This window comes from Protopterus annectens, chromosome 2.part0, assembly GCF_019279795.1.
Source record: "Protopterus annectens isolate FY-2018-M chromosome 2.part0, PAN1.0, whole genome shotgun sequence".
NCBI classification, from domain to species: domain Eukaryota; kingdom Metazoa; phylum Chordata; order Ceratodontiformes; family Protopteridae; genus Protopterus; species Protopterus annectens.
Window position 1 is genome coordinate 714447247 of NC_056728.1, and position 12278 is coordinate 714459524.

Sequence of the window (12278 nt, forward strand, 5' to 3'; positions counted from 1 at the left end):
CCTGCACCCTCTATGTGAAGAGTTGTTCCCCCTACATCCCTTTACACACACACACACACACACACGCGCGCGCGCGCGTGCACACGTGTGTGTATGTATGTGTGTGTGCGTGTGTGTGTGTGTGTGTGTGTGTGTGTGTGTGTGTGTGTGTGTGTGTGTGTGTGTGTGTGTGTGTGTGTATCTGTGTGTGTGTGTGTGTGTATATGTGTGTGTGTGTGTGTGTGTGTGTGTGTGTGTGTGTGTGTGTGTGTGTGTGTGTGTGTGTGTGTGTGTGTGTGTGTGTGTGTGTGTGTGTGTGTGTGTGTGTGTGTGTGTGTGTGTGTGTGTGTGTGTAGATATATATATATATATATATATATATATATATATAGATATATATATAGATATATATAGATATATATATATATATATATATATATATATATAAAAAACATCTGAAATCACATTTCCTCCATGTTGAGGGAACACAGTAAGTCTTTCACAAGTCTGTAGAAATGAGGATAAAAGAATGTAGACAATGGAGAGTTCTAACAATAAAGAGATGTGATATGACTTTTTCATTGTCCCACAAATACAGTTCCTTTCATGGTAGGAATTCATGTGGGAGATATCCATGTACTACTTAATTTCCTCCAGGTTATATACCAGTATAACTGTAGGACTTCACACTTCAGAGACTATGGAGAATGATGCCTCAATACTGTACACTGATTTTTTTTTATTTTATTTTTTCCTCCCCTGCAGTTGACCATCAGCTGCCCACAGCTCTCTCTCTACCGAACCTGCCTTAGCCCCCTCCTGTCTTGACCTGACCCTAATCCGGGGTCATTGAGGAAATGAAGAATGCTTGTGTAATGTCATACTGCATACTAAGGACTGTGCTCATGTCCCATTCCCTTGTGGCAGCCTTGGTAGATCAACAATTGCTGTGTACAGGAACTGAGTTGCAGTATTAGAGATGCGTTGCAGTATTAGAGATGAGTTGCAGTATTAGAGATACATTAGAGATACATTGCAGAGTTTCAGTATTAGAGATGAGTTGCAGTATTAGAGATGCATTGCAGTATTAGACATGCGGTGCAGTATTAGATGCTTTACATCCTTCCACTGATGAAAGTAAAACAGAGTATGGCTGATACTCTAGGTTCCTGTTGTGGAGAGGTAGAATTACAGCTCCTGATAACTAGAATATTGTAAATTGCAAGCATATAAACTTTATAGGAAAGGGCATAGGCACTGGCATTGAAAAAGCAGATAGATGTCCCATGTTGCCATTTACTGAGTTCAGCCACTGTATTAAGTTAAAATGTTAAATATTGATGTCTTGTTTCTGCTATTGTGTTACAAGGAACAGTGAGAGCGCAACATACATTGTCATCCACTAATATAGTATAAATGGCATTGTAAAAAGGAAGATCTGTGATTATAATTAAAAAAGCGTATAAAGTTGTCGTGTGTAGAATATACTACAGTGGAAAGTGAATGGCAGCTGAGGAATATCTTATTGCTGTGACTCAAGGCCTTTCATAAGATATAAGATGTACAGAAAGGTCATTCATTTTATAACACCATTTCCACTCATTCAGGGGACTGTTGGAGTCAGAGCCTTGACCATCAATAGCTGAGACATATGGACATAAGAGGACTACCAGTCCATTTATCAGCATGCTGTAGGATGTTGGAAGAAACTAGAGAACCCTGTAAAAACTAACATGTATGCATGAAGGATAGTCCACTGTGGGCACAAATAACATTACATACATTTTCTAGGCATTTCAAAATAAATTTTTAAATACTAGTTTGCCTATAAAAGAAACATTAATATGTGTGTGTGTGTGTGTGTGTGTGTGTGTGTGTGTGTGTGTGTGTGTGTGTGTGTAAGAAATAGCAACACAAAATTCAATCTATTCCATATGACCATCAGAAGCATTGCAAACAAAATTCCAGAACTAAATACATGTATAAAGTATCACTCCCCTGGTATATTAGCAATACAAGAATCTTGGCTAAAACAGTATCAGTAACACAGAAATACTAACAACCCTCCCCCCAGATTTAACATCCATACAGCTGATAGATTAAAATAAAAGCAAGAGGAGTAGCAATAATTTACCCCAGAATCATAAACCTGTCACCTTTCACATCTCCCAAACCCTCATTCCACAATGCCAAACTACTTCTAAGTAACTTAAAACTCAACACACACAAAACAAGATGTGTGCTGGTCCTTTATATCCCACTTGGAAACAATATCAGCACATTGGACGACATCCTATCCTGGCTATCCGATAATATACACACAGAGACAATTATACTAGAGAATGTCAACATCAACTGGTCAAGTCTCATCTCTAAGATAATGATTTCTAATATAAACATATACAATATCTCCCAACTTATCAGAGATTCTACCAGAATCAGCCTGGAAAATGGTAAAACTACCACTATGGACTGGTTACTAACATGCCACCTTAACAATATAAGCTCCCACAGCACCTTACCTAGCGCACTTAGTGACCACCAGCTATATATACCACAAGAGAATGTCATACATCTCCCAGGGGACACGCATAAATCCTCTTGCAACATGAACAGCTTCGACCCACAACTGTTTATCAGCTCACTGCAATGTCAAAACTGGAACATCCTAAAAATCTTGCCACTAAATGATACTATCACCTGTTTTAATAATATATGTATGGAACTGCTAAACGCATGCCCCCCCCCCCCCCCAAGGCTTAAAAGAGCACAAAATAACTCTTATCCTTGGCTAACTCCTACTGCCAGAAAATTAATAAGGAATAGATAAACAGCCTGGAAGGTATGGTTCAATAATAAAGCAGAAAACAATCTTTAACTATATAAATACTTACAAAATAAAGGCAAATGCCAGATCAAACTTGAAAAGAAGCTTTATTACTCCAATTTATAGAATGGAGCCTATAAAAAAAATATTTCTGGGCCACTGTATCTAAAATATTTTATCCTGGATCAAATGAACAACCAAACCCCAACCTCCACAACCAAGCTTCCGGAAGAAACAGATAATGCTTTCAACAATCCCTTTATCTGTGGCATTACTAAACTACTTCACAATGAAACTCAAAACACATTAACCTCCTCTAATAATTTGAGCACATCCCACTCAGTCTCACTTCCCAGTTTCATTAATACTCACTCTTTCTTCTTCAATCGGTATTAGTCATGACAATCAAGAAATACCTCAAACAAATTAAACCAAGTACACTTGCTCCAGATGGAATTCCCGGTGAGTGCCTAAAAATAGCAGCCAGCTGAATTTTCTTTCCAGTATCCATTCTCATCAACAGGACTGTTCAGGTATCACATGTCCCAGCCTTATGGAAAAAAAAATCTCATATTATCCCACTTCACAAGCAAGGTAACTCTAATGTTATATGCAAATCTAGACCCATTGCCATTCTCTCCCCTCATTCAAAAATCTTTCAAAATGCATTCATAATCATTTAATGACTCATTTACAAACTAACGACCTCCTCACCCCCACACAACATGGTTTCAGACCAGGGTACAGCACTACCACAGCTCTGTTAAACTTAACCTAGCCAGAGACAAATGCCAACTGGTTTCCAACATTTTTCTGGATCTGTCCAAGGCCTTCAATTCTGTTTCCCATAAAACAGCGTTCTTCACTTGGCCTATGAAACACCGCCATCCTCTTCTCCAGCTACCTTTCCATTAGACTCCAGCCTGTTAAATGGATTAATTCTTACGCATCCTTCCTACCCAACAAAACACGTGTTCTCCAAGATTCCATAATGAGGCTACCGCTTTGCAACATATTTACTAACAACCTATACTCCACCAAATGTCAAGCATCCATCATACAATTTGCTGATGACTCCATATTAATCTGTCCTGCTAGTGACATAATTACTCTACAGCACCTCCCCCAACATCATTTTTTCAGTTGAAAGCTAGCTCAATCACCCCCAGCTTCTACTCAATCTAAAAAAAAAACAAAAACAAACCTGCTGCTATTCCACCAAAAAGGCCTTGCATACCTCAAACTTTCTCAATAACAGCACTTAATAACACCCCTATAGGGATCATCCCCCATACCAAACTACTAGGCATGAACCTGAAACTTGACTTACATGTATAACAGGCTATCAAAAAAAAACTTACCAAATTAGGGGCATTCTACAGAACAAAAAAGTACTTAAATGATTCATCCAGGAAACTCCTGGCCTCTGCACTCGCACTACCCACTTTACTATATGGATCCCCAGTACTGCTTAAGTTAATTATTTATGTATGTATTTATTTATTGGCATTTGTTTACCAGGAAAGTTCAGTAGGCCAAAATTAGTCCATTTTCAGTGGAGGCCTGGGGAGAAAACCTCCAAGGTAACAGTAAGACTTATATAAAGTTTCAAAATAAGTTACAAACAATTTCAAAAGATCCAGAGAATGACATAAAGAAATGATCAAAAATTCAAATAAAGTAGATAAACTGTTAAAACATTTTACTAACAGCAAAAATTAAACATATACATAATACACAGGATAAAACCATGACATAGCGCTAGGGAAAACAAGATTGTTCAACTTTATACAGTTATGTGCACCAAGGAATGCATGTAAATAAGTAAGCAAATAAATAAATAAATAATAAATATAGGTGCCTTCTAAAATAAGCTAAACCAGTGCTACAATAAAATACAAAATTTACCATTAACTCATAAAACAACATCCATTACTGCTTAGCCCTAAAACAGCTTGATTGGCAAGCAACTCACTTACACTCAACTACTCCTAGTCCACATATTCATATATACAAGGCAGAACAAAGCAGAGCCCTACTAGACTCATTGGACACACACACACACACACACACACACACACACACACACACACACACACACACACACACACACACACACACACACACACCTGCTAGGCCACATTGTTTGGAAAACAAAATGTTCCTCACTAGCTAAAAAACACACACCTGTCAGCAGGAACCTTTCTCTATTCCAGCTTTGCAGCCCACTCTTGGAACTTTATCCCCTTATCTCTTAAACATGCAGTAGTAGCAACCTTTGCAATTTTAAGACCAATCTAAAAAATATCCGACACCTGGAACTGTACATGCACATCCCTCAAAACATATGCATGACCACTTACTCACTATAACTATGCCTTTCTCACGCTGAATAACTAACACCTCCATTTCTTAGCAGGTAGTAATGTGCTAACATCAAAAGCTCTCACATTAATGATACCACACTAATGAATGCTGTTTTGTCTCCTCAGACAACACTGCCTACTGTTTATTTCTTCTCTAGACTCCATGCATAACATTCTCATGTCTCTAACGATAATCACCTCTCTCCATGTCCTTAATTGTCCCTCCTGTTCTTTATTGTTCCTCATCTCATTCTGTTACTCTGCCTGTTTTGGCAGTGGAATACACTGTTATTTTTCACCTCCATACATTATTCAAAATATAGTCAATATTTTCAATCACTATGTATTAGTTTCCTTGACACAGGCTATCCAATTCTGCAGTTTGTCTTTCTACTTGCAGTACAGATTGTATTCTTATTATTTCTGTAAATGCATTTCAGTTTATTTGTGTTTTTATCTGTTTTTGGCTTTTCTCCCCTCATATATAATTATTTATCAGCTACTGTAAAATGTTTTTATGTGTGTTTTTGTGGAGCTTTTCTCCTCAACTCATTGTATGTATAATTAAATACAGCACTGGAGTAGACACAGCAGAATAGCCCATTTTGTCAAAGTCTGCACTGTTGAATATGCACCAGACTGGTTTATATCTGAACCAATTATCCATAGTTCAATTAAAATGATGATCGCTATTTTTATCCCTCTTCTAGCCTCCTTTCCTAACTTTGATAAGCTTTTTCAATAGCTGTATCCACACATCTCAATGAAAACTAATGTTTTACTGTTGAATGGCTTTAACATTGACTTTGTTTTAGGATCATAGGATCACAGGAGATTACTAGGCTATCAACCTGGTCATTTTAAGCCTAGCATTATCAACCCAATGTAATACCATAGAGGTACTAGTCAATATCCAAGACTGCATTAATGATGACTTGCTGGGCTAACTATCAGATGATGATCTCACCCAGTTTGTTCAGTAAAGTACTAGACCAAATCACCTTTCAGGCAATCATTCTATCTAGCACCCAGTCAATAAAACATAGCAAAATACATATTTTTCACCTTCTACCCTTCCTTAACTGACCAAAGCCAAATCATATTATACCTGTCAATCTACTAAGGTAACCAGACCCTCGTATATGTGCACTCTTAGAAACTGATCCCTGATAACATATATACTTTAAATTCTGAGCTTATTCTCTGAGCAGTTCTCAGTCTTCCAATCTTCATTATTAGTCTCATCCTGTCAAGCTATGCCTAAACTAATTCTTAACCAGCAAAACATGTACTTTCCTCACATTTTCAAATAAAGAAAAACTTATAAGTCATTGAGGACATACTGTTATCTCGTACAGCTCTTAAATGTACAAGATAAAGCCTGAGCATTATGGAAATTTTTCCATGAAAGGAAAGTTAAGTTTATCAGCCTAAGAAACAAATTATGAAGTTTGTCCAGAGGTGAAAAGCCTATTTAAATCATGGATGCTTATCTGGGAACATGTCTAATCCTAAAAGGTTCTGGATTTAAGTCACTACACTTATGGTAAGGATTTCCAACTAAAGATGAAGATGGAACAGACTCCCCATCCACATAAAACAATGTTCATCCCTGTCCGTATTCAAGTTAAATTGGATCTATGGATAGACAAAAGAAAATTTATAACAGAACTGCCCCCTGTACTACTAACAGACAGAGGCATTTGCTAAATGCTTTACTCCATGTATTATGAGCTTTCTAAAACTATCTATGGTATAATCCCAGTTATTCTCATTAGGGATAATATATAATTATCGATTATGGGATGGGTAAGGCCAATCTCTAGCCAAATGGGATAGGTTAATTCAAACACAAAAAGGGAAACTGGCCAGATTTAAAATGGACCACAAGGGCAGCAAGCCTAGTTCTTACCTATGAACCTATAATGTTACCTTTCTATTTGAAGATTTTTAAAAAGATTTCTTAAATATCTTATGCATTTTGCCCACCCTGTCCATCTATGTTCTTTCTTAATTTTCAGAGTCTGTCCTCTCACTTTTTCATCTTAAAAAGTCTGAACTAAATAAATAAAAAAAAGCTTCATTATGTTCTTCCAGATTATTGTTAACTGTGTTTTAATTGGAACCTAACGCTCTACAAAGACTTTATTTTTTACCCCTTGTGTTACTGATAGAATCTTTCTCTATGTCTGATCACCTATGTTTCTCCCTGGAAGGAAGCTATGATCTTCCTTCTTCCTAAAATTATTTCTTTGTACTTCATTTGACTGCAGAAAAAGTAGTTAAGAAGGTAATGTATGGCATCTGATCCTGTGGAAGAGAGAGACAAAGCCCTGACAATGGCTCTGCTAACATGGGTTCAGTTATTAGCTCCGGTGACTGACAGAGTGTCAGAGAAGGATGGGCTTGCACATCTTGGGTGGGAGGGCACTCATCGATGATGTTTCCTAAGGGGAGGTATGGTCCACTGAGGGAAGTTGCCATTGGACATAGTAGAGGAATGTGGGTAGTGGGGAAAGGGTGTGGGAGGGCATATAAAAAGAAACATCGTCAGACAAAAACACAGTGCTGAGCTCCAAGGATGCCATTAGAATCCATAACTGGCCACATCAATAAGAGAGCAAGTCCAGGGAGTATGTAAGTAGCTGGTACAATTGGTGTATTTTATGTGGGCATTAGGGGCCAGGCTGGTAGGATGAAAAAAGGTAGCATATAAACAAACCTCAAAATAGCTAAATTATTTTACAGCCTGTCAAGCTATCAGTATACCTTCACTAAGGAACAGTGGCTGAAATTACTTCTTAATCATCTCTTTGTTCTTGCTATCCGACAATAAATAAATGCAAAAATACTTTCAGGTCTACGATGAGCAGTTAATCTAAGTTTTGCTCATGTTAAATGCACAAGTGTTTGAGAATGGGTCCCAAACATTGCTAAAATTAACTTCTCTGTGAAAAGAGGCTATCATACAAAAATAACAGTGCAAGATTAAGCTGAAACAAGTAATGTCTAGTGAGAGGAGGTATAAATAAAATGAGCAATATGCAAGTCCCAGAATAGAAAACTGAGTTTTATTTTTTAAATGGCAACTTTGTTGCCTACTTTTCACAAAGATGTGTCTTTGTGTAAGATAACATTAAAAAAACTAAAATGGCCATTTAAAAAGCTATAGTTTATGTAGCTGATCAGGAAGGAGAGAATATGTGACTGAGTCAAATGTCTTTTTTTGATCAATGAATAGAGCCTGAGAACACAGTAAGGAGTCTATATTGCCAACTGGATTTTTTTATAGCTTGAGCAAAGGATTACAGTACTATACTTTGTATAGAAATTGTGCTGATAATGAGAAAGAACTCAAGCATATCTAACCATAACTTAAACCCACCTCCCCCATTTCACTTCCAACCTGTCCCAACATCCTAAATTCTCTCCCTTATCAAAAAACTCAAACGATGTACTCCCTCTGCAGACCTAATACCCGCAGAATACTTGCAATTAGCAGACAAATCAATAGCCTACCCAGTTTCTATACTTATCAACAGAACCATTACTGAGGGATATGTCCCTAAACTTTGGAAAATCTCCCACATTATCCCACTTCATAAGGGTGGTAATTCTACTGAAATCTCTAACTACCACCCTATAGCCCTACTCTCTCCCTTATCTAAGATTATGGAAAGGTGTATCCACAAGCAACTGCTTCACCACCTTCTCCAAAATAACTTACTCTCTAATACCCAACATGGTTTCAGACCATCCCACAGTACCACCACTGCCCTCCTCTCCTTTACAGACACAATCGACAAAAATCGTAACCACAACATCCTTTCCTCTGCACTTTTTTTAGAACTATCCAAAGCTTTTGACATGGTCAACCACCACATACTCATACACAGTCTTCAATCTTTGTCACTTGAATCCAAACCTATAAACTGGCTTAAGTCCTACTTAAATAACAGACATCAAGCAGTACTCTGGAACTCCACTCTATCCTCCCAACTACCTGTCAACACTGGCATTCCCCAGGGGTCCATACTGGGTCCCCTCCTGTTTTCTTTATTTATCAATGACCTCCACCAAGCAGTTCCCCAAGCCACATGCATACAATACGCAGACGATTCTACACTAATTTGCTCAGTCACAACTGTATCTGATCTTCACTCCCTCACACAACACATCTTTAATTCTGTAGAAGATTGGTTTTCCCAATGCTGTCTACTACTTAACCCAAAAAAAAACTAAACTCCTCCTCTTCACACCTTCCAGCAAATCTCCCCATTTAGACTTTGCAATAACATCTAAAAATGGCACACCTATATCACAAGATCCTACTACCAAACTACTAGGAATTACCATTGACAACAACCTTAACTTCGATACCCATATAAGCATCACATTGAAAACTATTAACAAAAAAATAGGCTCTCTTTACAGAATCAAACCTTTCCTCACTCCAGAATCTAGAACAACTATAGCCCACTCCCACCTTATCTCACCCCTTCTCTATGCCTCTCCCATATTTACCAACTTATCAAAAAAGAATATCTTGAAATTAGAAAACTCCTACCACAACATAGCCAGATTTGCCACAGGAAACCCTTACAGAACCCACCACTGTACTAATCTAAAGCAGCTAGGCTGGCTTGAATTTCAACAGCAACTAAAACTTAATCAACTAGGCATAGCCCATCAAATTCTTTATCATCCTAACAAAACACCTATACTATCTACTCTTATTCACCCCTACCATAACCTAAAGTCCTAAGATCTGCACACAAACTTCTTGTAAATATTGACAAAGCAAACAACAGGGCCGGAGATTCCCTTTTCCCTAACACTGTTGGTAAAGATTGGAACTTGCTTCCCTCTGAACTTTCTACTATTCCCTCAAAACCTCTCTTCAAAAGGAAACTCAGGCTCTACCTTAAAACACAATGGCTCTGCCCCTGTACTAATCCTGACTAACTTTATTTTCTTGACCCCTGACTAAACCCCTCATCTTTAGAACCCAAGATCTATTCATTTTTTGCATCCACTGATTTACATCTCCTTCTGATTATCTATTAAAAAAAAAAAGTGTACATATATAACTGCCATCTTCCTACTTTCCTGTATCCTTTCTCTCTGTACATTACGATAGTATTCTCCATTGTATATCACATTATTTTTTTTTTTTTGTCGTTGTTTTCTCTAACTACTGTATGTTTATATGTTACTACTATGCCACAATTTATAATGTTTGAATCTATCTTGTTACTTTATATGTATTCAGCAAGATTTTCTATTATTTTTCACTTTAATGTTCAAGTTTGGAGCTTATCTCCCCGGGCCTCCACTGAAAATGGACATATATCCAGCTGGACTAGCCCGGTCAACAAATGTAAAATAAAATAAAATAAATAAATAAATAAAGAACAATATACTTGCTAATGAAACAGTTAATAAAGAGTGGTCTTTTTAGCTAGAGTCCCATACTAAGACGAGTAGTGATTTTCTGAAGTCACTTAACATTAAATGAATGTGCTTTGAGGAATACAGTTATTTCAGTCTATTTCCAGCTGGGTAGACTAAATCCTTGCAAGAGTGATAAGTTACACAGGTTAGTAAAAAGGGGGTATCAAAGAATGATTTATTCATCAGAAGAAATTTGGTAAAAAGGATCAACTTGTCAGATGGTCCTTTCTGTGGCAATCCCTGAAATAGACTATTGATTTGTAGAAGAGAGGTTTGAAGAAAAATCCATTGGTGGTACATTGGTGAGCATTGCTGCCTTTCAAGCAATTTTTCCGGTTTACTTCCTGATCAATACAAGAATTCTGTACATTTAGACACTCATCTTGATGGTACAGTTGAGAGACAAAAATGCAGTCACTTTTGAACATTTGGGGGTTGGCATAATGGCTAATGCATTTATTTCACAAATACAAGGTACAGTGTTTGATTTTCACCTTTGAAAGGTAAACTAACTACATTTAAAATATTCTACAAGGGCAGTTAGCCTAACACTTCCCTATGAAAATCAAGAGCAAAAACATTTTGACTCTGGCCACCATTCCTCATACTGTGAAAGTTTTAGATATATTTTCCTCTATATCAGGAAAAAAGAGCAACACGTTCTGTGGAAGGAGAAAAATATGTTCTATTCAGAATTGATTTTCTTTTTATTAATATGTTTGTATAATAAATGTGTTTAATAATCGAAAAAATATTTATTGAAAGTCAAAAATACATTTATTTCAAGATAGTATAGGCATTCAGCTTCATCAAAAAACTTGGCAAATGTTATATTGGCTACGATCTGGATTTTCAACTACTTGCTGCCAGTGTTATTGAGTTGCTATTGTCTAATAATTCATTCTAAATCAGAATTATGTGCAAATATTAAACGAGTCAAATTTATAGAAACTGAAATCTGTCATGACCTTGAAATAAGTGCTAGTTGTTGTAAGAATAGGGAGGTACCCAGAAGCTCAGTGTTTGTGTTTATCCACAGCTCCAAAGATCACCACCCCCCTTGAAACCCAGGACGCACTTGTGGAGGAACCAACCACATTCACCTGTGCAGTAGATTCCAGTCCAATAGCAGAGATCATCTGGACTCGTAATAACATTCCCATTAGGTAAGCTGTCTTATACATAAGGATTATATTGTCACACTGAAGTATAACTTGTCATGGTATGATGTTTTCAATAATGCCTGTTGAATAATCATATATTTATGCACTTGTCACTCCGTGACTGAAAGGTATATCTAGGAAAATTTGCTATAACAGTTTATTGGATACAACTTTTCCCCACAATTAAAGTGTTTCACACCAAATGCTAAGAGTACTTAAGAAAACATATTCTTTTTCAGTACTTTGGTTAGGTAATTAGCAAAAACAATAGTGTTACAGCAGTGTTTCTATATCTCCACAGATTCTAATTAGGCCTAAACTTGTCTGTGAATAAAAGTACTTGATACTAAAACTATCTGTTATGCATTTAACCAGGCAGGGCTGTGAAGGACGATCTGTTATGAGTAACATAATTGTTACTTGCTTTTCCCTGTGGTCTGTTTATTGATATTAGTGTTATATAGGCCGAGGTTTCACTGTCACTCTGAA

General features: G+C 37.0%; 1 protein-coding gene across 1 annotated transcript in view; it reads left to right on the forward strand.

The window, feature by feature from the left end:
* Nucleotides 1–12278, forward strand: part of MUSK (muscle associated receptor tyrosine kinase) — a 1728668-nt gene that overhangs the window by 253323 nt on the left and 1463067 nt on the right. Inside the window, exon 2 of the mRNA XM_044061034.1 lies at nucleotides 11666–11792. Within this exon, the coding sequence (XP_043916969.1) occupies nucleotides 11666–11792 (127 nt within the window). The remainder of the gene's footprint in view (nucleotides 1–11665; nucleotides 11793–12278) is intronic.